Genomic DNA, 14901 nt, shown 5'->3' on the forward strand with positions numbered 1-14901 from the left:
CGTGAACCTGGGCGGCGGAGCTTGCAGTAAGCCGAGATCGCGCCACTGCACTCCAGCCTGGGCGACAGAGCGAGAGTCCATCTCAAAAAAAAAAAAGAAGAAGAACCACATGGATCACTTTACCTCAGAGCTAAGCTGCTATTTTATCTTTTAATAGAGCTCCATTTTTTGAATAGGAAAATTAGCTGCTTTCTATGTTATACTCAAAAGGAACTGAACACAGTTTCAGCTTCTTCATACTAGGTTTGGAATTATCAAGAAAAGCTCCTAAGTTAGCCTAGCTAAGCTATTACATAACAGTCTCATTTTTAACTTTCCTTTTCTATTTGAGAAATCTGATTATTTTCATGTTCTTTGGGTTTTACAATATGAATCATTCAGTACCATCTTTATTAATTTTAATAGAATTTGCATGGAAACCTTGGTTTTAGTGTTAGATAAAAGCAACATATCTTTCCTGGCAATAGGCTGCCAAGCCTCCAGACTTAAATCCCGAGACAGAGGAGAGTATACCTTCCCGCAGCTCCCCCGAAGGACCTGATCCACCAGTTCTTACTGAGGTCAGCAAACAGGATGATCAGCAGCCTTTAGATCTAGAAGGAGTCAAGAGGAAGATGGACCAAGGGAATTACACATCTGTGGTATGTTTCTACAGCGAGCCATCAGAATTTCTAGTGCCAGTAAAGCTTCTTTGGATCTTTGGGGCATGAGACTGAGTATAAGTAAATTAAAAAATGATTTGTATTATATTTAGAAATGTCACGTGGCTTTAGATACCTAAAAATGTATGAGTTATTTTAGCTTTGTGTTTCAGAAGAAGGGTTATGATAGGGAAGGTAATGTCTTAAAATAGTTCTTTTATTTGGCTTTCATCTCAGTTTTCTGAAAATTAATTTTATATTAAGAGGAAGCACTAAGAAACTGTTGATGTGGAAAATGCTAATGTGAAATTAATTGGTTCTCCCTCCCCTTTTGAGATCAGATCTGAATAATGTGCCTTTCTTTATAAGGTCTTCATTTGTAGATAGATGCCTGTTAATTTTATGATTTTAAGAATGTATAGGAAATGATTATTATCTCATGATCTATAGTTGCTATTCTGTTGTTTATTTTTATTTATTTATTTATTTATTTATTTATTTATTTATTTATTTGAGATGGAGTCTCGCTCTGTTACCCAGGCTGGCGTGCAGTGACAGGATCTCGGCTCACTGCAACCTCTGCCTCCCGTGTTCAAGTGATTCTCCTGCCTCAGCCTCCCGAGTAGTTGGGATTACATAGGCATGTGCCACCATGCCTGGCTAATTTTGTACTTTTGGTAGAGATGGGGTTTCACCATGTTGGCTAGGCTGGTCTTGAACTCCTGACCTTAAGTGATCCACCCACATCAGCCTCCCAAAGTGCTGGGATTACAGGCATGAGCCACTGTTTATTTATTTTAATCCAAATTAAAAACTGTGGACCTGCTTGGATAATTTATCATGATACAGCCAATTTGTTTGCATTCTTACCTCATTAGCCTGGCATCTCTTAATTGCCACAGGTTAATCGTGAATTGAATCTCAAAAGTCTCAGCCAAAGAATATTATATCACATTAAAATGGAGTGTGAGTTTTCTGTTGGATCTCTGTGCTGGATGATTAGGGAGGGAAGAGGAAATGGTTTTGAGAGCACACTGTTTTAAGAATAATTAACATTTTGTTTTTGTATACAGTTGGAGTTCAGTGATGATATTGTGAAGATCATTCAAGCAGCCATTAATTCAGATGGAGGACAGCCAGAAATTAAAAAAGCCAACAGCATGGTCAAGTCCTTCTTCATTCGGGTGAATGATATTACTAATTCATGTTTTTAATGCTTACCTATAAGTAATTACCCTGTGAATACAATGAACTTGTTCTCTTCTACTTTTTGCTTTGTCGTGTGTATAAAACATCTTTGGTTTAATTTGATCCTCTGATTCTTTGAGAGGAATTTGGTGAGGTTGCCAGAGTGGATGCATCTTTCCCTTGGTGGCCTGAAATTATCCTCGTATTAACAGAGAAGCTGGTTTGAAGGTTTTTCATGTGATATCTAAATGAATGTTTACATATTTACATTTTGTTTGTGTTTTCTTTTAGCAAATGGAACGTGTTTTTCCATGGTTCAGTGTCAAAAAGTCCAGGTTTTGGGAGCCAAATAAAGTATCAAGCAAGTAAGTGAATTTAGCATAACTTTTTTTTCTCCTCATTGGCTAGAAATCTGAGAGTTCTCATAATTCTAGATTGCAGTTTTCCAAAAGGTTTTAATACTAGAAATGAATTGTTTGAAATGCCTTTTCGGTGCTGTTTTGAGGACTACACTTAATGTTTGTTATAGGCAATTGCCTTTTTGTTCTTTACTTTTATATTTGTTTCATTGTAGGGAGCTTGGTTTAATTGTGACAAATGTACAATACATGTGTGATATAGCCATGTAGCTGGCCTTGTTATAAATGGGTTCTGTTTGACTGATAGTTCAAATGGTGCTTTGTACTGCTCTTGATTTTCCATATGTAACCTTTAATTTTTATTCCAGTAAATTCTTTTGATTTTATTTTATTTTATATTATTTTTTTTTGAGACAGAGTCTCGTTCTGTCACCAGGCTGGAGTGCAGTGGCATGATCTCGGCTCACTACAACCTCCGCCTCCCTGGTTCAAGCGATTCTCCTCCCTCAGCCTCCCAAGTAGCTGGGACAACAGGCGGGTACCACCATGCCCAGCTAATTTTTGTATTTTAATAGAGACTGGGTTTCACCATTTTGGCCAGGATGGTCTTGATCTCTTGACCTGGTGATCCGCCTGCCTCACCCTCCCAAAGTGCTGGGATTACAGGCATGAGCCACCACGCCTGGCCTCTTTTGAGTTTTTGATAGGGTTATCATTTGTTTCAGCAAGTTTAATCAAGAGTCATATGTTGAGATATTTTTTAAAATATTGAGTTCTGTGTACTTCAGCAATTTTCAAACGCTGTGACTTGTTCTTATATTCTGTGAATGGCTCGTACATGGGGCAACAGGTGATATCAAGAATTTATTTTATACAGTTCTAGGTATACTGTAGGAGTTCAATAAATGCTTGTTGAATCAATTATTTTCAGCAGTGGGATGTTACCAAACGCAGTGCTTCCACCTTCACTTGACCATAATTATGCTCAGTGGCAGGAGCGAGAGGAAAACAGCCACACTGAGCAGCCTCCTTTAATGAAGAAAATCATTCCAGCTCCCAAACCCAAAGGGCCTGGAGAACCAGACTCACCAACTCCTCTGCATCCTCCTACACCACCAATTTTGAGTAAGCCACCAAAAGGAGAGTCGTCACCCATTTCCCTCTAGATGCAGATGATTGACTTCGTGAATCCAATTCACTAAAATTAGATATAGTTGGATATCAGAAAGGAATTTTCAGGTCATCCTTAAATGTAATACCATCATTAATTTTGCTTCACTTGAGGTGTTAATGAGGACTTGATATAAATACTCTTGAGTATTGTAACATAGATGATGAGATAGCGTAACTCTGAACACCTTTTGAAAAGTGGTTATTTTATAGGCTGTAGGCTATGTAAGCTGAATTACTTCTGTTTTCCTGGAAATCAGACGTAGTATTGCCAATTTTAACTGGATCTCAAGGTATTGATGGGAGTCTTTTGAATTTCAAGGTACTGATAGGAGTCGAGAAGACAGTCCAGAGCTGAACCCACCCCCAGGCATAGAAGACAATAGACAGTGTGCGTTATGTTTGACTTATGGTGATGACAGTGCTAATGTAAGTACTTTGCAACACAGGGCCCTACTTAATACATACTCCAAAAGAACTGTTTGTCCTTGTGTCCATACTTGATGACTGAGTGCCATTTATTTAATGAACTTACTTATAACTTACTAATTTATAACTTTTATTTACCTATAACTTATAACTTATTAATTTGTAACTTTTATTTATTTGTCACTTAGTTCATGGCACTTGGAGTTTTTTAATGACTGATTTTGTTGATTAAAGGGTGACTGATTTGCCTTAAATTAAACCCTTGATGTCTAGTAATTTCTAATGGAAGTTCCTCAAGAATATTTTGTGAAAGTTAATAAAATCTAAGTTGCATATTAAAAAGCTTGTGTTTCATATAGGATAGCAGATGGTTAAGAGCCCGAGTTCTGCCGCCTGCCTGAATACATTTCTGTGCTTAACTGCCTACTTATTGACTTTGGCAAGTAGTTTAACCTCTCTGACCCTCAGTTTCATCTTTAAAATGAAGATAATAATGCTTACCTCAGAGTGGTTGTGAGGATTAAATGAAATAATGTATGTAAAGCCTCTATTTAGTGCCTGGCACACACAGTAAGCTACAATTTTTTTTTAAGTTTTTTGTGTGTTTTTTTGTTTTGTTTTGTTTTTTTTGAGACGGAGTTTTGCTCTTGTTGCCCAGGCTGGAGTCTCGCTCTGTTACCCAGGCTGGCGTGCAGTGACAGGATCTCGGCTCACTGCAACCTCTGCCTCCCATGTTCAAGTGATTCTCCTGCCTCAGCCTCCCAAGTAGCTGGGATTATAGGCATGTGCCACCATGCTCGGCTAATTTTGTATTTTTAGTAGAGACGGGGTTTCTCCATGTTGGTCAGGCTGGTCTCGAACTCCCGACCTCAGGTGATCCACCCACCTCATATCCCAAAGTGGTGGGATTACAGGCGTGAGCCACTGTGCCCGGCCAAAAGCTTTTAAATGCAATCTGAGAGAACTGGCTTTGAAATACAGTTTATAGACGTCACTGCACATTTTTATAAACTTACCACCTATTGCTCTTTTTGTTTGTTTGTTTCCTTTTGAGACCAGGCCTCGCTTTGTCACCCAGACTAGAGTACAGTAGCATGATTTTGGCTCACTGCAATCTCAGCTTCCGGGGCTCAAGTGATCCTCCTACCTCAGCCTCCTGAGTAGCTGAGACCACAGATGCGCACCACCATGCCTGGCTAATTTTTGGTTTGTTTTTGTTGAGACACAGTCTCCCTATGTTGCCCAGGCTGGTCTCAAACTCTTGGGCTCAAGCGATCCTACCACTTCAGCCTCCCAAAGTGTTGGGATTACAGACGTGAACCACCATACCCAGCTCATTTTTTTATTCTCTAGATTTGTAAAATAGTTTCAGTCTATGGAAAAAGTAATCTTGAAAAGAAGGAAGTGGAAATAGAGCAATGTGGCAAAAACAATTCCGATTTCTGTGTGCCTCCCTACATTAAAGAATTATAGTTGCTTTCTTGAGGTTATCTTCACTGAGGAGAAGCTAATGCCGAGGAAAACCTCTTTGGCATTATATTCTTTAGGAAAAAAGAAATCTCTTTATTTTATAGGATGCTGGTCGTTTACTATATATTGGCCAAAATGAGTGGACACATGTAAATTGTGCTTTGTGGTCAGCGGAAGTGTTTGAAGATGATGACGGATCACTAAAGAATGTGCATATGGCTGTGATCAGGGGCAAGCAGCTGGTAAGACCTTATGGGTAAATTTTATGAAAGAGATTCCCTCTCAGTTTCCAGATATTCTTCCTGTGGGTGAATATGGCCTCACTGATATTTTTCACAGTGCCATCAGGGTAGTTAGCCAACAAGTATTGATATACATAATTCAACAGACTACCAATAGATAAAATGAATTGTAGGAACTGTAGAATGGGATGAGTCTATAGAGGAGATGGTAAACGTCTTAAAACATATGAAAGTCTGAATAGGACTCTGTTCTTTTTGGATTTTTAGAGATGTGAATTCTGCCAAAAGCCAGGAGCCACCGTGGGTTGCTGTCTCACATCCTGCACCAGCAACTATCACTTCATGTGTTCCCGAGCCAAGAACTGTGTCTTTCTGGATGATAAAAAAGTATATTGCCAACGACATCGGGATTTGATCAAAGGCGAAGTGAGAGAGCTTTAGTTGCTTTAAAAAAAAAAAAAAAGACTATTTTTTAGAGCAGTTTTAGGTTCACAGCAAAATTGACTGGAAGGTACAGAGATTTCCCATATGCCCCCTGCACCCACATATGCACAGCCTCCCCCATGATCAGCATCCCCCACCAGAGTGGTGCATTTGTTACAATGGATAAACCTACACTGGACACATGGTTATCACCCTGAGTCCTATAGTTTACATTAGCATTCACTCTTGGTGTTGTACATTCTGTGGGTTTGGACAAATGTATAATGACATATATCCACCATTATAGCATCATATGGAGTATTTTCGCTGCCTTAAACATCCTCTGTGCTCTGCCTATTCATCCCTGCCTCTCCCCAACCCTGGGCAACCACTGATGTTTTTACTATCTCCATAGTCTTGCCGTTTGCAGAGTTTCACATAGTTGGAATCATATAGTACATAGCCTTTTCAGACTGTCTTCTTCTGCTTAGCATTTAAGTTTCCTTCAAGTCTTTTCATGGCTTATTTAGTTGCTTTTTGAATTATTTCGAAATGCAAAAGAAAAAGACAAAAATACAGCAAGATGACAAACTGTTTTGCTTTTCTACTAGGTGTTCCTAGAGGCACCACCTCTTTTGGGAAATACAGAAGTGTCCTGCTAAGTGAAACGAAGGATGCTTTTGAGATATGCTGTGTGCCTTCCACTCTGAGACAGTCAGGATCATGAGTATAATGTGCAAAGGGACAGCCTATTAACAGCTACCATGGGTTTTATTTAAGGTGGTTCCTGAGAATGGATTTGAAGTTTTCAGAAGAGTGTTTGTGGACTTTGAAGGAATCAGCTTGAGAAGGAAGTTTCTCAATGGCTTGGAACCAGAAAATATCCACATGATGATTGGTATGACCTAGCCTTGTTTATTGGGGAAGGCTGTATATATCATTGGGGAAATTTCTGGTCCTCAGTTATAAAATGACCCTCAGCCAGGTGTGGTGTCTCACGCCTGTAATCCCAGCACTTTGGGAGGCTGAGGCGGGCAGATCACTGGAGGTCAGGAGTTGGAGATCAGCCTGGCCAATGTGGTGAAACCCTGTCTCTACTAAAAAAAATTAGCTGGGAGTGGTGGTGCATCCCTATAATCCCAGCTACTTGGGAGGCTGAGGCACAGGAATCACTTGAACCTTGGAGGCAGAGGCTGCAGTGAGCTGAGATTGCACCACTGCATTCCAGCCTGGGCGACAGAGTGAGACTCTCTCAAAAAAATAAAATGATGCTCATTATCTTCTCTAATCGGTTCTTCTTTCCTTGGTCAGGGTCTATGACAATCGACTGCTTAGGAATTCTAAATGATCTCTCTGACTGTGAAGATAAGCTCTTTCCTATTGGATATCAGTAAGTAGCACTATAAAGAGAAGACAGCAGCCCCACAACCTGAACACACTGAAGCCATGTGCAGGTCATTAAATGTAGAGGAATACTTGTTAGCTACTTTAAGCTGCTACTAAAAATTAATCACTAATTTTGCTAGTTCTCGGATTCGTCTGCTTGTAGATTGGGACTATGTTAGCTGAATCCAGTTATAGAAGGAAAGTATTATTGACATAATTTCAGAATTACTTAAAAATAAAACCTAAGTAGAAAACACAAGGTCAGTCTCTTAAGATTCCTCCAAATTCCATTCATCTCCATGCAGAAGTGCAGATTGTTTTCATGGATAAAACAGCTCATGCCCTGTTCCCAACTTTACATTTTATAAGTCCTTCTAAAACTATAAATCCCCACAATAATGATCAAATTTTTCAATAAGAATTTATAATCTTACCTATATGAAGTAAGTTGTTAAAATGTCTAACAAGCTAACAATATAAGTTCAAAATTCCCCTTCTACCGCTCCTGCGTTGGAGTCTCATTTTGCAATATATGCTCCAACTTACTCTGTATTCCTATTCCGATGACACAGTCTGTGCTCCACATTTAGCTGGCAGCTTTTCACACAAACCAGACTCCACTAGCATTCAGCAGATTTGAAGCAGTTACATTTCTCTTGTCTCATGGGGCTTTTCTCCCAAAGGAAACACCTCAGGTTTGCCCTTTGTTTTATTTTCGGGCCGTACTTTGTATACATTGTAAGGCAGTAGTTCTGTCCTGAAGGCCAAAACTAATTTTTGTAATAGTTAATATTTTTCTTTCTCTTGCTTTTAGGATATTTTACTATATTTGGTGCCTGCTTATGGTACAAGAAAAAAAGATCTTAGGCTATTTTCTGAGAGGCTAAGAAAAACCAAGGACTTCAAAAAGCTTGGAACAACCTAACTAGGGGAATCTATACTAAGAACCCATAAAATAAAGCTAAATTCTGTAATTAAGAGGACCAGGGAACCTAGGATAAAGAGAGGTTTTGAAAAATGCTAGTTTCTGCTTCTATCCTTTCCCTTATGATGATTTTCCCAAATCTGTTTACCCAGGTGTTCCAGGGTATACTGGAGCACCACAGATGCTCGCAAGCGCTGCGTATATACATGCAAGATAGTGGAGTGCCGTCCTCCAGTCGTAGAGCCGGATATCAACAGCACTGTTGAACATGATGAAAACAGGACCATTGCCCATAGTCCAACATCTTTCACAGGTTAGTCTTGAATCAAGATGGGACTTGAGGCCGGGCACAGTGGCTCACGCCTGTAATCGCAGCACTTTGGGAGGCTGAGGCAGACGAATCACTTGAGGCCAGGAGTTCGAGAACAGCCTGGCCAACATGGTGAAACCCCATCTCTACTAAAAATACAAAAAAATTAGCCAGGCGTGGTGGCAGGCACCTGTAATCCCAGTAATCTCAGCCACTCGGGAGGCAGAGGCACAAGAATCACTTGAACCAGGGAGGCAGATGTTGCAGTCAGCCAAGATCATGCCACTGCACTCCAGCCTGGGTGACAGAGTGAGACTGTGTCTCAAAAAAAAAAAAAAAAAGATGGGATGGAACTTGAATTCAATTCAGGGAGTACTATGATTGAAAGCTGGGGGAAAAGTCATTTACTTGGGAAGTCTCATTTGCTTCTAGTTTTACATTTACCTGATAGCTGACTTTTTATTGGTTAATTTGTTTGATATTTTAATTGGGCCTTTTTAGTTACGAGTTTTTATTTCCTGCCACAGAAAGTTCATCAAAAGAGAGTCAAAACACAGCTGAAATTATAAGTCCTCCGTCACCAGACCGACCTCCTCATTCACAAACCTCTGGCTCCTGTTATTATCATGTCATCTCAAAGGTCCCCAGGATTCGAACACCCAGTTATTCTCCAACACAGAGATCTCCTGGCTGTCGACCATTGCCTTCTGCAGGTAAAAGACTTTATTGACCTACTTGACCTAAGAAGATCAGCCCAAAGACTAATTTGTAATTCTTTCAGGCAACTTTATCTTGGTGACTTTTACTGATTGAAAATGTAGATTCCGGGTGGGTGAGGTGGCTCACGCCTGTAATCCTAGCACTTTGGGAGGCCAGGGCAGGTGGATCACCTGAGGTTAGGAGTTCAAGACCAGCCTGGCCAACATGGTGAAACCCTATCTCTACTAAAAATTCAAAAATTAGCCGGGTGTGGCGGCGCATGCCTGTAATCCCAGCTACCCAGGAGGCTAAGGCAGGAGAATCGCTGGAACCCAGGAGGTAGAGGTTGCAGTAAGCCAAGATCGCACCACTGCACTCCAGCCTGGGTAACAGAGTGAGACACTGTCTCAAAAAAAAAAAAAATAAATAAATAGAAAATGTAGATTTCCAGTTACCTATAAATATATATAGTCAAATCATTGAAACCAGTGACTTCTACACATTTGTTCTATCTACAATAGCATTTATTACTTTTTCTCTCTTGTTTAGGAAGTCCTACCCCAACCACTCATGAAATAGTCACAGTAGGTGATCCTTTACTCTCCTCTGGACTTCGAAGCATTGGCTCCAGGCGTCACAGTACCTCTTCCTTATCACCCCAGCGGTCCAAACTCCGGATAATGTCTCCAATGAGAACTGGGAATACTTACTCTAGGAATAATGTTTCCTCAGTCTCCACCATTGGGACCGCTACTAATCTTGAATCAAGTGCCAAAGCAGTTGATCATGTCTTAGGGCCACTGAATTCAAGTACTAGTTTAGGGCAAAACACTTCCACCTCTTCAAATTTGCAAAGGACAGTGGTTACTGTAGGCAATAAAAACAGTCACTTGGATGGATCTTCATCTTCAGAAATGAAGCAGTCCAGTGCTTCAGACTTGGCATCCAAGAGCTCTTCTTTAAAGGGAGAGAAGACCAAAGTGCTGAGTTCCAAGAGCTCAGAGGGATCTGCACATAATGTGACTTACCCTGGAATTCCTAAACTGGCCCCACAGGTTCATAACACAACATCTAGAGAACTGAATGTTAGTAAAATCGGCTCCTTTGCTGAACCCTCTTCGGTGTCGTTTTCTTCTAAAGAGGCCCTCTCCTTCCCACACCTCCATCTGAGAGGGCAAAGGAATGATCGAGACCAACACACAGATTCTACCCAATCAGCAAACCCCTCTCCAGATGAAGATACTGAAGTCAAAACCTTGAAGCTATCTGGAATGAGCAACAGATCATCCATTATCAATGAACATACGGGATCTAGTTCCAGAGATAGGAGACAGAAAGGGAAAAAATCTTGTAAAGAAACTTTCAAAGAAAAGCATTCCAGTAAATCTTTTTTGGAACCTGGTCAGGTGACAACTGGTGAGGAAGGAAACTTGAAGCCAGAGTTTATGGATGAGGTTTTGACTCCTGAGTATATGGGCCAACGACCATGTAACAATGTTTCTTCTGATAAGATTGGTGATAAAGGCCTTTCTATGCCAGGAGTCCCCAAAGCTCCACCCATGCAAGTAGAAGGATCTGCCAAGGAATTACAGGCACCACGGAAACGCACAGTCAAAGTGACACTGACACCTCTAAAAATGGAAAATGAGAGTCAATCCAAAAACGCCCTGAAAGAAAGTAGTCCTGCTTCCCCTTTGCAAATAGAGTCAACATCTCCCACAGAACCAATTTCAGCCTCTGAAAATCCAGGAGATGGTCCAGTGGCCCAACCAAGCCCCAATAATACCTCATGCCAGGATTCTCAAAGTAACAACTATCAGAATCTTCCAGTACAGGACAGAAACCTAATGCTTCCAGATGGCCCTAAACCTCAGGAGGATGGCTCTTTTAAAAGGAGGTATCCCCGTCGCAGTGCCCGTGCACGTTCTAACATGTTCTTTGGGCTTACCCCACTCTATGGAGTAAGATCCTATGGTGAAGAAGACATTCCATTCTACAGCAGCTCAACTGGGAAGAAGCGAGGCAAGAGATCAGCTGAAGGACAGGTGGATGGGGCCGATGACTTAAGCACTTCAGATGAAGATGACTTATACTATTACAACTTCACTAGAACAGTGATTTCTTCAGGTGGAGAGGAACGACTGGCATCCCATAATTTATTTCGGGAGGAGGAACAGTGTGATCTTCCAAAAATCTCACAGTTGGATGGTGTTGATGATGGGACAGAGAGTGATACTAGTGTCACAGCCACAACAAGGAAGAGCAGCCAGATTCCAAAAAGAAATGGTAAAGAAAATGGAACAGAGAACTTAAAGATTGATCGACCTGAAGACGCTGGGGAGAAAGAACATGTCATTAAGAGTTCTGTTGGCCACAAAAATGAGCCAAAGATGGATAACTGCCATTCTGTAAGCAGAGTTAAAACACAGGGACAGGATTCCTTGGAAGCTCAGCTCAGCTCATTGGAGTCAAGCCGCAGAGTCCACACAAGTACCCCCTCTGACAAAAATTTACTGGACACCTATAATACTGAGCTCCTGAAATCAGATTCAGACAATAACAACAGTGATGACTGTGGGAATATCCTGCCTTCAGACATTATGGACTTTGTACTAAAGAATACTCCATCCATGCAGGCTTTGGGTGAGAGCCCAGAGTCATCTTCATCAGAACTCCTGAATCTTGGTGAAGGATTGGGTCTTGACAGTAATCGTGAAAAAGACATGGGTCTTTTTGAAGTATTTTCTCAGCAGCTGCCTACAACAGAACCTGTGGATAGTAGTGTCTCGTCCTCTATCTCAGCAGAGGAACAGTTTGAGTTGCCTCTAGAGCTACCATCTGATCTGTCTGTCTTGACCACCCGGAGTCCCACTGTCCCCAGCCAGAATCCCAGTAGACTAGCTGTTATCTCAGACTCAGGGGAGAAGAGAGTAACCATCACAGAAAAATCCGTAGCCTCCTCTGAAGGTGACCCAGCACTGCTGAGCCCAGGAGTAGATACAACTCCTGAAGGTCACATGACTCCTGATCATTTTATCCAAGGACACATGGATGCAGACCACATCTCTAGCCCTCCTTGTGGTTCAGTAGAGCAAGGTCATGGCAACAATCAGGATTTAACTAGAAACAGTAGCACCCCTGGCCTTCAGGTACCTGTTTCCCCAACTGTTCCTATCCAGAACCAGAAGTATGTGCCCAATTCTACTGATAGTCCTGGCCCGTCTCAGATTTCCAATGCAGCTGTCCAGACCACTCCACCCCACCTGAAGCCAGCCACTGAGAAACTCATAGTTGTTAACCAGAACATGCAGCCACTTTATGTTCTCCAAACTCTTCCAAATGGAGTGACCCAAAAAATCCAATTGACCTCTTCCGTTAGTTCTACACCCAGTGTGATGGAGACAAATACTTCAGTATTGGGGCCCATGGGAAGTGGTCTCACCCTCACCACAGGACTAAATCCAAGCTTGCCAACTTCTCAATCTTTGTTCCCTTCTGCTAGCAAAGGATTGCTACCTATGTCTCATCACCAGCACTTACATTCCTTCCCTGCAGCTACTCAAAGTAGTTTCCCACCCAACATCAGCAATCCTCCTTCAGGCCTGCTTATTGGGGTTCAGCCTCCTCCGGATCCCCAACTTTTGGTTTCAGAATCCAGCCAGAGGACAGACCTCAGTACCACAGTAGCCACTCCATCCTCTGGACTCAAGAAAAGACCCATATCTCGTCTACAGACCCGAAAGAATAAAAAACTTGCTCCCTCTAGTACCCCTTCAAACATTGCCCCTGCCGATGTGGTTTCTAATATGACATTGATTAACTTCACACCCTCCCAGCTTCCTAATCATCCCAATCTGTTAGATTTGGGGTCACTTAATACTTCATCTCACCGAACTGTCCCCAACATCATAAAAAGATCTAAATCTAGCATCATGTATTTTGAACCGGCACCCCTGTTACCACAGAGTGTGGGAGGAACTGCTGCCACAGCGGCGGGCACATCAACAATAAGCCAGGATACTAGCCACCTCACATCAGGGTCTGTGTCTGGCTTGGCATCCAGTTCCTCTGTCTTGAATGTTGTATCCATGCAAACTACCACAACCCCTACAAGTAGTGCATCAGTTCCAGGACACGTCACCTTAACCAACCCAAGGTTGCTTGGTACCCCAGATATTGGCTCAATAAGCAATCTTTTAATCAAAGCTAGCCAGCAGAGCCTGGGGATTCAGGACCAGCCTGTGGCTTTACCGCCAAGTTCGGGAATGTTTCCACAACTGGGGACATCACAGACCCCCTCTACTGCTGCAATGACAGCGGCATCTAGCATCTGTGTGCTCCCCTCCACTCAGACTACGGGCATAACAGCCGCTTCACCTTCTGGGGAAGCAGACGAACACTATCAGCTTCAGCATGTGAACCAGCTCCTTGCCAGCAAACCTGGGATTCATTCTTCCCAACATGATCTTGATTCTGCTTCAGGGCCCCAGGTATCCAACTTTACCCAGACGGTAGACGCTCCTAATAGCGTGGGGCTGGAGCAGAACAAGGCTTTATCCTCAGCTGTGCAAGCCAGCTCCACCTCTCCTGGGGGTTCTCCATCCTCTCCATCTTCTGGACAGCGGTCAGCAAGCCCTTCAGTGCCGGGTCCCACTAAACCCAAACCAAAAACCAAACGGTTTCAGCTGCCTCTAGACAAAGGGAATGGCAAGAAGCACAAAGTTTCCCATTTGCGGACCAGTTCTTCTGAAGCACACATTCCAGACCAAGAAACAACGTCCCTGACCTCAGGCACAGGGTGAGAGATCCAAATACTAGCTAGGCTGGGTCTGTGGGATTTCATGCTGTAAATTAGGGGCTGTTGATGTGGTAGTCTTCTGGAAGAGACACTCTTCTGTTCAAGTTGCATTACTTGGGAGTTTTCCGGGTTTTGACTTTTTTTCTCTCTGAGTGTGATTTATATAACAAAATGTAGTTCCATCCATGGGCAGTTTGTCTCTTGGATAGAACCACATCTAATTACTTTTTGCTCTGATTTCAAACAGTGTTGCTGTTTGTTCTGTTTCTTTTTTACTGAGGCTTATACTAGAATGATTATTCTTATCTTGAGGGCAAAGCTCCCTCTTGTAGATCCACAGAGTCCTTTTTTTAAGACTTTATCATTGAAAGCCAAGCACAGTGGCTCATGTCTGTAATCCCAGCACTTTGGAAGGCTGAGGCAGAAGGATTGCTTGAGCTCAGGAGTTCAAGATAAGTCTGTGCAACATAGTAAGACCCTGTCTCTACGAAAAAATTTTTAAAACATTAGCTGGGTGTGGTGTTGCACACCTGTAGCCCCAGCTATTCAGGAGGCTGAGGTGGGAGGATTGCTTGAGCCCAAGAGTTAGAGGCTAAATGACCCATGGTCATGTCATTGCACTCCAGCCTAGGTGGAGTGCACCTATGTAGCCACCACTCGGATCAAGATACAGAACATTTCTAGCAACCCACAAGGGTGTCTTCTCTTATGAGGTCAGTGCCCCCTCAAAGTAACCATTATTCTAACCTTTATGACCTTAGGTCAGTTTTGCTGGCTTATAGACTTTATCAGATCCTGATAGAGCCATTTCTTTTGACTCACCTCCACATTCAGTACATATTTACTGGTGGTTTGTTTTGA

The 14901-nt window shown here is 42.1% G+C and overlaps 1 protein-coding gene across 13 annotated transcripts in view; it reads left to right on the forward strand.

Annotated features, from left to right (window-relative positions):
* The window catches only part of KMT2A (lysine methyltransferase 2A), a 90312-nt gene that overhangs the window by 56092 nt on the left and 19319 nt on the right, over nucleotides 1-14901 (forward strand). For 12 of the 13 annotated variants that reach the window (XM_054439464.2, XM_054439466.2, XM_063672140.1 and 9 more), the window contains 12 exons: nucleotides 468-641; nucleotides 1715-1825; nucleotides 2121-2194; nucleotides 3120-3313; nucleotides 3681-3787; nucleotides 5362-5499; nucleotides 5767-5925; nucleotides 6703-6820; nucleotides 7234-7312; nucleotides 8386-8546; nucleotides 9071-9256; nucleotides 9792-14040. In XM_054439464.2, the coding sequence (XP_054295439.1) occupies nucleotides 468-641; nucleotides 1715-1825; nucleotides 2121-2194; nucleotides 3120-3313; nucleotides 3681-3787; nucleotides 5362-5499; nucleotides 5767-5925; nucleotides 6703-6820; nucleotides 7234-7312; nucleotides 8386-8546; nucleotides 9071-9256; nucleotides 9792-14040 (5750 nt within the window). The remainder of the gene's footprint in view (nucleotides 1-467; nucleotides 642-1714; nucleotides 1826-2120; nucleotides 2195-3119; nucleotides 3314-3680; nucleotides 3788-5361; nucleotides 5500-5766; nucleotides 5926-6702; nucleotides 6821-7233; nucleotides 7313-8385; nucleotides 8547-9070; nucleotides 9257-9791; nucleotides 14041-14901) is intronic. The other variant, XM_054439467.2, reaches the window with a different exon arrangement.

Source organism: Pongo pygmaeus, chromosome 9 (assembly GCF_028885625.2).
Source record: "Pongo pygmaeus isolate AG05252 chromosome 9, NHGRI_mPonPyg2-v2.0_pri, whole genome shotgun sequence".
Taxonomy (NCBI): domain Eukaryota; kingdom Metazoa; phylum Chordata; class Mammalia; order Primates; family Hominidae; genus Pongo; species Pongo pygmaeus.